At 44.0% G+C, this 14,457-nt stretch overlaps 1 protein-coding gene across 1 annotated transcript in view; it reads left to right on the top strand.

Moving 5' to 3' along the window:
• Positions 1-13,566, top strand: part of MYO5B (myosin VB) — a 161,092-nt gene extending 147,526 nt beyond the window's left edge. The window contains exons 31-40 of the mRNA XM_069880976.1: positions 1,070-1,268; positions 2,591-2,684; positions 3,890-4,033; positions 5,117-5,268; positions 5,607-5,696; positions 7,940-8,090; positions 8,915-9,200; positions 11,232-11,406; positions 12,521-12,601; positions 13,353-13,566. Of these exons, the coding sequence (XP_069737077.1) occupies positions 1,070-1,268; positions 2,591-2,684; positions 3,890-4,033; positions 5,117-5,268; positions 5,607-5,696; positions 7,940-8,090; positions 8,915-9,200; positions 11,232-11,406; positions 12,521-12,601; positions 13,353-13,505 (1,525 nt within the window). The 3' untranslated portion in view covers positions 13,506-13,566. The remainder of the gene's footprint in view (positions 1-1,069; positions 1,269-2,590; positions 2,685-3,889; positions 4,034-5,116; positions 5,269-5,606; positions 5,697-7,939; positions 8,091-8,914; positions 9,201-11,231; positions 11,407-12,520; positions 12,602-13,352) is intronic.
• The last annotated feature ends 891 nt before the right edge of the window (positions 13,567-14,457 follow it).

Raw genomic sequence — 14,457 nt, 5'->3', positions numbered from 1 at the left:
GCCATCTCAGTAATGAATCATTCTTCCACTGCATTAACAAAGCAATTCTGGTTTAGCAAATGGCTGGATAATGCATAAATAAGTGCCTTACCCTTTAGCTGAACATTTGCCCCCAAGGTTGTCTTTACGCACAGGCTTAGGGCAAGGCTGGAAGGAGACTTGGTGTAGGTGAAAAGTGGGTAGGAGATAGTGGCAGGACACAAATTATCAGAGAAAAAGCTTGGTACCCACCTAAAAGTGGGAGAAGGACTAGTTTTGGTGGCTTCTGTCAGGTGTGTATTATATTGTTAGTATTAGTTTCTCATGGAGTAGAAGGAAAAAAGTCTTTTTTCCCCTACTGTTGAGAAGTCCTGACGAAGTAAGCAGCAATGATGAAAGCAGGAGCTATTCAAGATGACAGAAAATTGCCTTATGCATAGATTTCTGCAGGTAGTTTATGAATGAAAATTGACAGATATGTGTGTATACTTCTTTTTAAGCAAAGCTAAATTGCAGCTCTACAAACAGCTAGAAGGAATTAAGGGTTTCAGCTTCTGCCTTCATTGAAATTCCCAGCAGTAGCAAATGAAGCCTGTGGCAATCCAACCCCACAGAGCCATTTGCACGATACACAGTTCAGTTTTCAAGAATAAGAACTGATGTTTGAAAGGGGGTGAGCACAGGAACCAGTGCCCTCAAGCTGAGCTTTTGAAAAACCCTCAGGTGTTGATCTGTGCTGCTTTCTTGCCATGCATTTGCTTTTTGCTCGTGGGAAGAGTAAAGGAACACAAGTTTATGATAAATTTGCAGAAAAAAAAAGGAGCTTTTGGTTTTCCCCTCCCCTTTTATTTTAAGAAACCTCAAACTTTTGGTCTCGTGTCTCTAATTTCAAAAGTACTTAATCTACAGTACAGCAAATCATAGACTAATGTGGCAGTAATAGCCACAGCACCCCTTTATGAGTCACTTTTATAGGGAGGTTGACTGGGACAAACTCCCAAGTTGGCTGACTTAGAAGGATCTAAGCTCAAACAGTGGTTACTACCACGATGCCAAAATTGCAGCCTGACTGGTGTGGTTCTTTTCTCAGGTTGCTGGAAGCACAGCTGCAGGATGAGAGAAGAGAACATGAAGAAGAGGTAGAAGTTCTGAGAAATGAGATGAATGCAATGAGAGAAGAGATGGAGAAGCAGCAGCAGACTTTCCTGCAGACCCTGCAGCTGTCTCCAGAGGCCCAGTGGAACTTCGGACTTCAGCAAGAAATTACACGTCTCACCAATGAAAACCTGGTAAGAGATGGTACTGAGAACACAGGCTTGGGAATAGGGAAAAAGAAACAGGCTAAGAGAAAGGAAACGTGAGCAGTAGGGGAAGGCACTGCCTTCTCTTCCACCCTTCCTAAACTCCCTGCAAGGCCTGTCAGCATCTCCCACTGGTGCATTTGGGAACGCTGGCATTTGGCCTTGCACTGTTGTTCAGTGGATATATCACTCCATTAGTACTTTATTTTTTAATCTAAATTTTTTTTAAGCCTGTCTACTTTGTGGCACTGTCCACCAGATGAGATCGCTGAAGTTCAGCCTGGAGAAGAGAAGGATCTGTGAAGACCTCAGAGTGGCCTTCCTGTACCTGAAGGGGCTCCAGGAATGCTGAGGAGGGAGTTTTTACAAGGGTCTTGAGTGACAGGATGAGAGGGAATGGCTTTAGATTGGAAGGAGGAAGATTTCAATTAGACATTAGAGAGAAATTCTTCACGCTGAGGGTGGGGAGGCCCTGGCCCAGGTTGCCCAGAGGAGTTATGTCTGTCCCATCCCTGGAGGTGTTCAAGGCCAGGTTGGATGGGGCTTGGAGCCCCTGATCCAGTGGGAGGTGTCCCTGCCCATGGCAGGGGGTGGAACTGAATGGGCTTTAAGGTTCCTTCCAACCCAAATCATTCTGTCACCGGGCACCCCTACTCTCTGTAATTTTGCACAAAGGCAGCACCATCATTTCTTCTTACTTGCATTTATTTGGTGTAGAGAGGGCAGTTGACACTCGAAAAGATGGCCTGGCTGATCATAAATTTCCTTTCTCATCTCCTGTATCTGTGTGCAAGGTATAGGATGAACATTGCCCCCTCCTAAATTCCAGTGAGGGCTGCTTGCCTTTCTCAACAACTCTAGTCTCTAAATAGAGATGGAACTGTTTAAGTATGATTGACAGCCTAGAGTAAAATGATTTGGCTGGCGTGTTGTGAGTGTTGCCTGTTGTAGACTACTTCCAGAAAATGCAAGCACACAACATCCACAGTCTTTGCAGGTCTAGGACAACCCTGTGTGGGGACAACTCTCCACAGGGACAACCCTAAGCCTAAACTTAACCCTATACTCTAGTGGCTCCCAGGGACAGATGTCCTTACAGAAAGTTATCCCTTCCCAGTCTTTGTGGTATAGTTAAGAGTCTCTGTGGTAAATCCAGAAATTACACAGCTATTCTTCTTTAAAGATGCTCACACCATGCAGTAGTGGTGTATAGACCACGTTGCCAAATTACTGCAGCTTCAAAATCACCCCAGATGAGCTGGTTTGGGGTTTATTTTTCGTTTTAATCCAATGCATCTTCTGTTTTTCAGGATCTTAAAGAATTGCTGGAGAAGTTGGAAAAGAATGAAAAGAAGCTGAAGAAGCAGCTGAAGATTTACATGAGAAAGGTCCAAGATTTTGAAGGTGACCTGGCTGTTGGTAGACACTGGGGTTGGGGGAACAGTATTCTGGTTTCACTCCTTTAGCCAGCCTGGGAGAGCTGCATGCTCTTCTCTTTTGCTTGCTATTAAAGTAAGTCTTTGTTCATTCTGGCACACTGAACTAGCACTGAGCTCATCATTGGTGTGACAGCAGGGAACAAAAGTCCAAATGAAGCTCCTGGGTCATGCTTAGGTTGCCGTTGAGCAAATACAGCTGTGCTGCTGTAGCTTTAGCTTATTAGTTGAATGTGGTAAACTTGGAAAAGGGTCTATGAAGCGATGGAGGGCAAGTGTTTGCTGGAGACATTGGTCTGTATACCTATACAGGTACATCAGGGTTTGGAGGAAATTTAAGAAACCTTTTTTGGTTTCCTTGCTGTCAGTATTGTGATCCAAGGAGAGAAACAAAGAGGAGGCCAGTGGGCTAGGAGGCAACTGCTCTGATCTAGCTACTTTGGGAGCGATGAAAAGCACTTAGGATTACAATACTTATGTATGCTCTGCTTGATCAGAAAACACCTCGAATGTGGCATCTCTGTTGTACAGAAGGAGCTCCCCATTCTCTGCAGATGCCATGATTAATCACATAACCTTGTTTTCATGAGCTAATTTCTGAAAACCAGACATTAATGAAATGAAGCTGAATAACTGGAGGGTTTCCACCACTAGCACAGACGGTCTCTGTCAGGGTAATCTGCGTGCAGCCGGCTGCTCTTTACTGCAGTACTGGCACACTGGTCTCCTGTTTTATTAAACCTATGTGGTAGCGCAGTCCTCCATGGTGTGCCACCACGGTCCTTCAGCTCTACAGCCAGCCAGAAGACATGATGTGTAGGTATTTTTTCACTGCCTGGCTGTCTTTCTTCCCCTCTGTGAAAATGATACACTAAAAAGCTTGCTGTAGAGTCACTGCCTTGTAGCCTGTGGTTCCTTGGAAAATAAAATATGACTTCATCTTTTCCTCTTTAGGTCCAACTCTTGCTCTCTTTCTTTCATTCAGAGTCACAGCTACTGCTGACCAGTAATTCAAGAACTAGTTCGTTATCTTTTTATAAGTCTCTTGATGCTGGTGACATTGTTGGAAACTATATATGATGCTTCATCATGGTGTCTCCTCTAAGTCCAGTGGAGGCTGTGAATAGTTCTCAATCACCAGGTGCTACCTTTCGTGCTCTTTTCATTTCACAGCATCCCAAGCCATGGTACCAGAAGAGAGGAGGCAGCATGAGCGCAAAGTACAAGTTGCCGTCCAAAGAAAGGAGAAACATTTTCAGGGCATGTTGGAATATTGTAAAGAAGATGAGCCACTCCTCATCCGAAACCTCATTACAGGTGAGGGACTTGCTCTGCTCCTGTCCCTGGCTTCTGCATCTCTTGCCTGAGAGTGTTTGTAAACTTCTTATCTCAAGATAGACAAATAGATCTCTTCCAATTAATACCTTCTGGGACTGCATGTTTATGGTGATGGCAATTTTGGTAGGTTAAGCAGCACAGCACTAAGCAGATAGACCAGGATGGATAAAATCCTTAAGGATAGGAAAAAAAATGGAAAATGCAATAAGGAGGCTGCAGATTTTAGAGTAGGCAGGAACTGGCTCAGCTTGATATGATCTAGTGATAGATGGGGAGGGGGCAGCAAGAGATAGACCCTGGGGATTTTGTACAGCAGAGGAACAAAGGTGGCTTAGTTTATGTGACATGTGATGGTAATTGCAGTGGATAATAAACTTTTACACTGGAAGATCTGATCAGAATTGCTGCCAGCATCCTGTTATTCAACACTGTTAGAGAAGTCATGCTTCCCTGGCTGTGTGTTAGTATTTACCATCACTCTCTAATGCTGGCAGAGTCTAATGAGGATGTAAAAAGTACATAAAGGGCAGTGCTAGCCTGTTGCTGTGGTCTTTGAAGTTCCCCTGTTCAGATGATGCAAATTCCCACAGCTGCCATTAGGATTCAGTATCTTGAGGGAAAGCGTGATTTAGTGAGTCATGAATTCAGAGCTGAGGGTTATAACCTGTGGGAGTTATTCCTGAAAGCTTCAGGGAGCTTTTCTAAGGTGGTTTGTGTGCTGCCTGAATAGGCTTTTACATAGAAAAGAAGATCTAGTGCCACCTGTGCACATCTGTGTGTCCCTAAAGTGTAATGTCACAGCGTCACAAACTTTGCTGCAGACTGTGCTGCCCTCCCAAGCCCTGGTATTGTGTGTTGGCAGGCTCCAGCAGATCCCTCTGTGCTGTTGTTGGACCACTGGTTCTGTGTCCACGCTGTACAGAGGGGTGCAAATTGCCAAAATCTCAGCTTCCCCATGGCTGGAGGAGGTGGGTTCACCTGGTTATGTATCCAGCTCTGGTGTTCCCTCTGCAGCTGGTGAATTTTTAAGAGTATTTAAAAAGAAAATACCAAACCTTCTAGATCTGAAGCCCGAGGCAGTGTCTGCTACTGTTCCCTGCCTTCCTGCCTACATCCTCTACATGTGCATCAGACATGCAGATTACACCAACGATAGCCAGAAAGTGCACTCCTTGCTCACCTCCACCATCAACGGCATCAAGAAAGTGCTGAAGGTAGGTGTGTCTTCTGTCTTAGGGTTGAGATGTTGTAAGATGGGGGTTATAACCATGTTAAAGTGTGTGAAATACAGCACTTGTAGTGATTTTGATTTTCAAACCAAATCACTCTTACAGCTTCCCTTTATAGAAGAACCAGGAGAATGATGGTCTAGGAATAAAATTGTTTGCATCTGCAGTTTAGAAAAAATGTTTGCAAGAACAAATAGCAAATACTGCCCCTCTGCAGGGAGAGAGTTTTCTGATCTAGGTTGCCGTTCAGATCATTTTGTCTTGCTATGCCTGCTTCCCCCAGCAAACGACATCTCTCACATGTTATAATTTTACTCCTCCAGAAACACAACAATGACTTTGAGATGACGTCGTTTTGGCTGGCGAATACGTGTCGCCTTCTACACTGTATGAAGCAGTACAGCGGAGATGTGGTAAGAAACTCATCACTGATCTTGACCATTCTAGAATTCATCCAGGAAGGGTCTTCAGGTCTCCTGGGTCTGGTGGCTTCCCACTGGCTATGACATGGGGTCATCTCTGACTTTCCTGTTTCGTTTATTTGGGTATAGCATGAGGCAACTCCTAACAGAGGTTCATGGGGAATTGCATGGAAATAAGATATTTGAGAGCTGAAACCAGGACCCTCACATTATAACAGTGAAGGAAGGGACATCTAAATGAGATCTTAGGGAGAAGTGTTTCCTTGTGAGGGTGGGGAGGCCCTGGCCCAGGCTGCCCAGAGCAGTGGTGGCTGCCCCATCCCTGGAGGGGTTCAAGGCCAGGTTGGATGGGGCTTGGAGCCCCTGATCCAGTGGGAGGTGTCCCTGCCCATGGCAGGGGTGGGAGTGGATGGGCTTTAAGGTCCCTTCCAACCCAAATCATTCGATGATTCTGTGACACCAACATCATCGGACTTAATACCCTGAATATTTTCTATTTCATAGCCTACCAAGCACTTTGATTTGTCTGAAGAGGGGATTTCCTACTGGTAGGCTGTTTTGAAGACTGTGCCCCTGGTTTTAATAGGTGCTGCTGCTATTTTTAAGTCAAGATTTTGACAGGGAAAAGCTGTTCAAAATCGTACAATTTTATTCTGAATATTTCTACTGTTCTTTTCCTGTTCCGTTCAACTAGTTCAAAATAACCACGCTTTGAGAGAGCAAAAATGCATAGTTATAATGTAAGATTTTGGAAAGAAAACCTCTCATTTCTTGCCACCTCAGTAATACTCCACAAATTGAAATAAGTTTTATTACGTGATCCCTTTTGACAAAATCAGATCACTGTCTTCATAGTACCTTACACGCTGCCATCCTTAAAGCTATGAGTTTTGGGTATTAAAATTTTCAAGTCAAATTATGTAAATTTTTTAGTTAGTCTCAATATTGAGCAATCAAACTTTGAGATTAAAAAAAAAAAAGAAATCATGGAATCAAATTAACTATTGAGGTCATTCACAAGATAATGACTGGTGCGCAAAACCTCAGTGCTGCACTTCCAGGATTTAAATTAAAAGGAGAATAATTTAGATAAGACTCACTGATAGTTATGCTCCTGTTTGCCCTCTTCTGCCTGGATAGCAGCATTGCATTTAAAGATATTACCCAGAAAACCAACAGGGCAAAAAAACCCCAACAACCTAAGATAAATTTCACATTCTTTGCCATGATTTACTATCTTAAATTAACCAGCTATTTGTGCATTCAGTTGGTAATTTGGTGCAAAAAAACCCCAAACAAAACAGAAAGGAAAAATAATTCCAAGCAGTTTCAAAAACACTGTTCTCTTTAGTTTGAAATACAATCTGTTATTAAGAAAACAGGTTTAAAGGAAAACCACAAACTAAATGCAATCTTGCAGCACAAAGAGCACACAGCTATTTCATTAGTCAGAGAAAATGATAAAATCTGAAGTCAGCTGAAACTGTACATGTTGTATTTTTCTGTTTTGCCAGTCAGCAAACAATAAAAAAGTTGCCTAGTTTCCATTTTTACACCAAATTGATAAAACCATATGAACAGGCAGTTAAAGTGTCTGTGTTAGTTACAAAATCAAGTTAGATCAATTTGCTTCTGCCAGCAAAATTAGCATTAATAGCTGAGCCCAGAGCTCAGGGCTTCATCATCCATTTACAGGATCAGAGGTGAGCTGGTGCTTCAGCAAAAGGCACAGAATAAATTCATCTGCTTGGACAGATTTCTGAACTTCTGATCAGTTTAAGATTTTATCAAAGCATAGCATGTGGTTATCGTTTTTTTCCATTTTCTAATATCTTGATCTCAAAATATCTGTTTCCCATAAATAATTGCAACTCACAGACATAAACAAATAGCTAAAAGGACTTTCTCAGTGGCTGAAATGTCATTGTCTAGTTCATATAAGTATTGTAATTAATACAAGTGTTGCTCCTTGCTAAAGGTAAAAAGAAAAAAGCTTACTGCTTAATGATGCTTTTCTTCAAAAAGCAGCCCTCTAGTCATAATTTATGAACACATGGCTGAGTAATTCCAAGGTGATTTATGAGTCTTGATCTTTTCTGTAATGGAGTAAAAATGTACTTTACTAACATCTGGATATATTGCACTTTTAAGGATTTTTTTTTAATACAGTTATTTTACTGGACCATAAATAGTTGGAATAATGAAACCAGGAGTTTTAATTTCCTTCTGTTCAGGGCTTCATGACACAAAACACACCTAAGCAGAACGAGCACTGTCTGATAAACTTTGACCTGACCGAGTACCGCCAAGTGCTGAGCCACCTCTCCATCCAGATCTACCAGCAGCTCATTAAGGTAGCAGAGGGCATTCTCCAACCCATGATCGGTGAGTTCGCAGTGTGTTAGCTTTTAGGAGGGCTTTTTTTTTGCTGTAATTGTGTCCTCTGAGTATTTTTGAGACCTTTGTACAGTGGTAACATGACTTCTTCCCAAAGGAAAAGACTGAGTTGGTTGAGACAGGATGAGTGAGTATGAGAAGAGTTACCTCCTTAGCTAAATCTGTCCTCCCCCCTGCTAAGCTAACTGAGGAGCTGTTCTCAGTACTTTGTATTTTCTAGGTGCTGTTATTTTCCTTGAGCTTTCAGCCTGGACTCCTCTGTATCTGGGACTCTCCCTTTACCCTCCAAACATCATTGCATTAATTCTGACTGTATGTGACAGTGTCACTGCCTGCCAACACTACCTGTACCTCCTGCTCCTTGCAGGAAGTTCTCTTGTCCCTTCTTTCAGTTAGTCAGGCTGCAAGAATTCTATTACCTTTAATCTACCTTCATTTCTTCATTAATTGAGCCAATTAATGACTCTAACTGCAGAATTCAAGGCTCTGTGGTGGGTACAGAGGGAGAATAGATTAAAAGTCAAAGGAGAGATGTTCCCTTTTTCTACAGCAAGGTAAGTGATCTGTTTGTAGTAACACCGAGGAAATACACATGTTCTTATAGGTAATTTGTGTGCTTCAGCTATTTTCTATTATCCAGTAAACTACCAATTTGTGGATCTGTCCTGCTTTTAGACCTTCCAGTATTCACTGTGTTATATCACTGAGACTGCTGCATGTTTATGACTGTCCACAGAGGGATCAGTTCTTACCTCTGCTGACTAATAGGGGGATGCAGGCTTTCTTTAGCTCGTTTTTTCTTGCCTTTTCAGTGTCTGCTGTGTTGGAGCATGAGAGTATACAAGGGCTTTCTGGTGTCAAACCAACGGGCTACAGGAAACGCTCCACCAGCATGGCAGAGGGTGACACTTCCTACAGCTTAGAAGCAATCATTCACCAGCTGAATGTATTCCATGGCATCATGTGTGCCCAGGGTATGGACCCAGAGATCATGCAGCAGGTCTTCAAGCAGCTCTTCTATATGATCAGCGCGGTTGCCCTGAACAACCTCCTGCTGAGGAAGGATATTTGCTCATGGAACACTGGCTTGCAGCTAAGGTGGGACAGGGGCTTGGGGTGTGTGTGTGCCTACTTAAGGAAGTTTTGTTAATTTATAAGGTGTTGGAAAATACGAAAGTAGTAACCAGTAGCTTGAGGTAGGTGATCTTCCCACACTACTGTGCTCTCATGAGACCTCACCGGGAGCCCTGTGCTTGGTTCTGGAGTCCTCAGCACAGGAAGGACATGGATCTGTTGGAGTGAGTCCAGAGGAGGCCACAGAGAAGATCTGAGAGGTGGAGCACCTCCTGTACAAGGACAGGCTGAGAAAGTTTGGCTTGTTCAGCCTGGAGAAGAGAAGGCTCTGAGGAGACCTTAGAGCAGCTTCCAGTGCTGAAAGGGACTACAGGAAGGCTGGGGAGGGGCTCTGGATCCGGGAGCGCAGCAATATGATGAGGAGGAATGGTTTTAAGCTGAAAGGGGGGAGATTGAGATGAGATCTTGGGAAGGAATGTTTTGCTGTGAGGGTGGGGAGGCCCTGGCCCAGGTTGCCCAGAGCAGTGGTGGCTGCCCCATCCCTGGAGGGGTTCAAGGCCAGGTTGGATGGGGCTTGGAGCCCCTGATCCAGTGGGAGGTGTCCCTGCCCATGGCAGGGGGTGGGACTGGATGGGCTTTGAGGTCCCTTCCAATCCAAAGCATTGCATGAAATGTAACGGGAGAAGCTGGATTCAGCAGGAGCCTGACACAGTAGCAGTTAAAACTAACCCCCATTGTGTAATGCCTGTGGAATGCCATTTGCTGTGCTGCTTGTGAATTAAATGCATGTTATGGTAATTGTCTCTGAGGTGGGCTTGCCGCACCCTTGCCCCACTCAGCCTGAGTGAGGAGGTTGCACCCCACTGCCATGCCTGCCAGTTTTGAAGTAGTATCGAAGCCTCCAGTTCTTCAGGGTGTATCTAAAAGACAAACCCCTGTTGTTATGCCAAGTGCTCTGGCCTCTCGTCAGCTGCAGGCAAGTGGCAGCATGGACCTAGAAGAGCGACAAAGCTGGTGAAGGGTCTGGAGAACAATTCTTACGAGGAGCAACTGAGGGAACTGGGGGTGTTTAGCCTGGGGAAGAGGAGGCTGAGGGGAGACCTTATCACTCTTTACAACTGCCTGAAAGGAAGTTGCAGAGAGGTGGGTGTTTGTCTCTTCTTCCGAGTGACAGGTGATAGGATGAGAGGGAATGGCCTCAAGCTGTGTCAGGGAAAGTTCACATTGGACATTAGGAAAAATTTCTTCACGGAAAGGGTTCTCAGGCATTGGCAGAGGCTGCCCAGGGAGGTGGTGGAGTCCCCATCCCTGGAGGTGTTTAAAGGGTAGGTAGATGAGATCCTTATGGATACAATTTAGTAGAGGACAGGTACAGTTGGACTTGATGTCAAAGGTCTTTTCCAACCTAATGATTCTGTGATTCTATGATCTGCTGGGCTGGGATCAGCCTGCTGTCTTAGTGTAGTGAAAATAAGGATTGCAATGTGAAAGGACAGTGAGTGCAAACCTGCCAGAAAGGGGTCATGGATATTTATCAGCCCTGACATAAATCTATCAACTTCCTTCTCAGTGTAAATTATTTAAACCTTCTTTTTGGTACCCTTTCTCCTTCCTATACAGGATCGTTTGCTTTTTGCCTTTGAGCCTGGGAGTGGGCAGAGGCAAACCCACTTTTGTGTAGGTATTTTCAAAGGCAGCTGGGTACCTTCCAGAAACTTTTTAGCATCTAAAAGCTTGTTAAAAGATTTTAAAATATTTTAATTGACTGTTGAAACTTGAACTTATCTGAATGCTGTAGAAAAGCATGTTCCTTGTGCTGTTCAGCTGTGACATGGCTCATCTATTTCCAGGAGGCACAGGGTATAAATTCTGCGTTGAGTTGTTGAGTATTAAGCTTTGGTCTGGTTGTCTTGTGTTGTGTCTGTCATAAATATGCATTAAAAAAGCCACATATACCAGCACTGCAACATATCTTGAGTCTTTCAGAGGATATTTGAGATACTACAACTTATCTCTTGGCTCTCACCTCATGTCTTATCTTGGTTACTTACTCAGGTTTAACATAAGCCAGCTGGAAGAATGGCTGCATGAGAAGAATCTGCAGCAGAGTGGAGCAGCAGAGACTTTGAAGCCCTTGATTCAGGCAGCACAGCTTCTGCAGCTGAAAAAGAAAACCTCAGAAGATGCCAAGGCCATCTGCTCCTTGTGCACATCACTGACGACGCAGCAGGTAGAGAAAGGGTAGAGATTTACACCAGGAGGTATTGATCATTAAAGGATTGGAAAAGGGTGGTCTCCTGGTGCCAGCTCTTCACTGCCCAGACTCAGCTTGCCATTTCCATGGTGAGGACAACTTGTCCTTGTTGAGACTTAAGTTTGGTACCAGTCCCTGTCAGAGGTGGTCACCGCAGTGGCTCCTCTCTTACAGTGCTGCTGATGGCACTGAAGCTCCACCAAGAACGTTTGAAGATGAAACCCAGGCCTGAGGAGTTTGTGCTATCAGTCAGACTCTTCAGATTTTATTAGAGGTGATCATAGGGTGACAGAATTGTCTTGGTTGGAAAAGAACTTTAAGATCTTTGAGTCCAACTGTAAACTGAACTCGGCCAACTCCACCACTAACCATGGCCTTAAGCACCGAATCTGCACTCCTTTTAAATCCTTCCAGGGATGGTGACTCAACCTACTTGTTGCCTTTTGTCAGGATCTAACCTGGCTAGGTCTGCAGGATGCCCAACAAGGACTCATATTTGGGGCAAGGATATTGAGAGCAGCCCACATAGGGTGGCTGGATCTGACCTTAAACTTCAAGGCTCCTCTCCAGGAGAATATGAACTTGAGGGTTTTGCTGCTGGATTGCCTGGGGCCCCAATCTGATAATGTCATAGGAAGGGAGAAGTGAGAGGTTTGAGCTGATCTCCAGTGGTTCTTCAAGGTCTTTTTTTCTGTATCTCTATCTCCCTGTCTTGAACATGTGTTCTTGAGAGAAGCTGAGAGTGGTAGAGGAGGAGCAGGAGTGAGGGAACATCAAGTGTTGTAGAGGTGACATCAGAAGTGCTGGAGAGCGTCACCCATGTACCAGCTGAGTGGGGCGCCTGTATTAATCTGTTGTTCAAGTCTCTTCCAAGTTTACAAACGTTTCCATAAGAAGTGACTTTGACAGGTCCATAGAGGCTTGACACACCTCACAGCAGGCAGAGGAACACCAGGATGATATTTGTGCTACTTCTGCTTCTCAGTAGAGTCATGGGAGACTTGTTATGGCCATATCAAGGCAAACTGTTACTGGTCCTTTGTATCCTGGCTTCTCACGACTGTCTGTAATCCTATTTTTTTTTCAACAGATTGTAAAGATACTTAATCTCTACACTCCTCTGAATGAGTTTGAAGAACGTGTAACAGTAGCTTTCATACGAAACATACAGGTAAATTAAAGGGCTGCAAAGTGGAGGGGATGATACTAAAGTCACCTATTAAATGTTTATCAATTCAGGCATTCTGTAACAGGTATGCTGCTGCATGTTGTCATGAATTTAGTGCTCTTTGTGTGCTTGCAACATACAGCTGCAGTGGCAACTGGGATGTTAATCACAAGGAGCAATAAGCACCTGAGCTGAGGCAATGCTCTGTAGTAGCTATGTGACTCAGAAGTAAGGTTGGAGGAGCCAGTGAAGCATCAATGAAATGGAGTTAACTCTGAGATAAAAGACAGAAATTGGCAAATAAATGAAAAATAAATGAATTAAAACCAAACTTATTCTAATGCTTGCAAGGAGGAGGCAGGAAATGGAAAAAGACCTGTTCAAATACTCCTAGAATATGTCTCCATTGCCAGGTGGCTGAATCAAGAGTGGTCTTCTGGTATCACGTAGGGCTGCTTTTGCCATGCAAGGGAGTCATGTGTTTCCAAGTTGTGTGTCTTGGTTCCTGGTCATGTAGAAAAAGTAGCCAGGTTCTTCTCAAGCAGTGCTTTCTACAGTCTGTGTAGAAGGTCCTGTAAGTATTTGCTCAGAGGAAGGCTGCTGCAAGAGAGAACAAAATACTTCTCACTGGTTTTGGCAATATCTCTAAAATTGTGTACGTTCTCAAACCTTTGATGACATAACATATCATGAAAAATGCAAAGAAAAGGCAGAAGCTGATACTAAATTTGTTTTCTTCTCCCATACCTCACAGATGTACTTGCAAGAGCGGAATGACCCGCCGCAGCTGCTGCTAGACTGCAAGCACGTGTTCGCAGTTGTGTTTCCCTTCAACCCATCCTCCATAACCATGGACTCAATTCATCTCCCTGCTTCTCTCAACTTGGAATTTCTCAATAAAGTCTGAAGAAAGTGTAATCAAGCCCACCTCTCCTACCCAGAGACCTGCTGAAAAGAAAGAAAATTCATGAAAGGAGTATAAGGAGCTCTTCAAAAATGGACCAAACAGGTTTATGGAAGAACTGATACACAGTAATAAATGTTTCTGGTGCACATGAGCATCATCCTGATCCCTACTGCTGCCTTTCTTTGTGCTTTTAAAAGTCAAAAACATTCATCTAGTGGCGTTCTTAGACCTGCTGGACCTGCTGTTTGTGAACAGAGAAGGCCTCGTGGGGGATGTGGCAGTAGGAGGACACCGAGGACAAAGCGATCATGAGATGATAGGGTTTTCTGTTCTAGGTGAGGTGAAGAGGGTGGTTAGCAGGACAGTCACATTAAACTTCCAGAGGGCAGACTTTGAACTCTTAAGAAGGCTGGTTGGCAAAGTCTCATGGGAGACAGTACTCAAGGGCAAGGGAGCCCATGAGGGCTGGGAGCTCTTCGAAAAGGAAATCCTAGCAGCTCAGGAGAAAGCCATCCCTGTGTTCTGGTAAAAGGAGCCAGCAGAGGAGAAAACCAGCTTCGTTGACTAGAGAGATCTTGAGAGACATCAAAAAGAAGAGGAGGGTCTAAGAGCTTTGGAAGAAGGGACAGGCCTCTTGGGTGAACTACAGGGAGGAAGTGAGATCATGCAGAGAAAAAATGAGGAGGGCTAAGGCCCAGCTAGAAATCAGATTGGCTAAGTCTGTGAAAGATAACAAAAAATCTTTCTATAAATACATTAACAATAAAAGGCGGACTAGGGAGAATATTCAGTTCCTATTGGATGCAGAAGGAACAACAGTGACAGGGAATGAGGAAAAGGCTGAGGTACTTAATGCCTTCTTTGCCTCAGTCTTTAATTGTAAGGAAGGTTGTTCCCTCTGTGTACAAACCCAGGAGCTAGAGGAGCAGAATGAGGCTCCCGTGATCCAAGA

Source organism: Phaenicophaeus curvirostris, chromosome Z (assembly GCF_032191515.1).
Source record: "Phaenicophaeus curvirostris isolate KB17595 chromosome Z, BPBGC_Pcur_1.0, whole genome shotgun sequence".
NCBI lineage: Eukaryota > Metazoa > Chordata > Aves > Cuculiformes > Cuculidae > Phaenicophaeus > Phaenicophaeus curvirostris.
The sequence above is the reverse complement of the archived record's forward strand: the minus strand, read 5'-3'. Positions and strand labels throughout refer to the sequence as shown.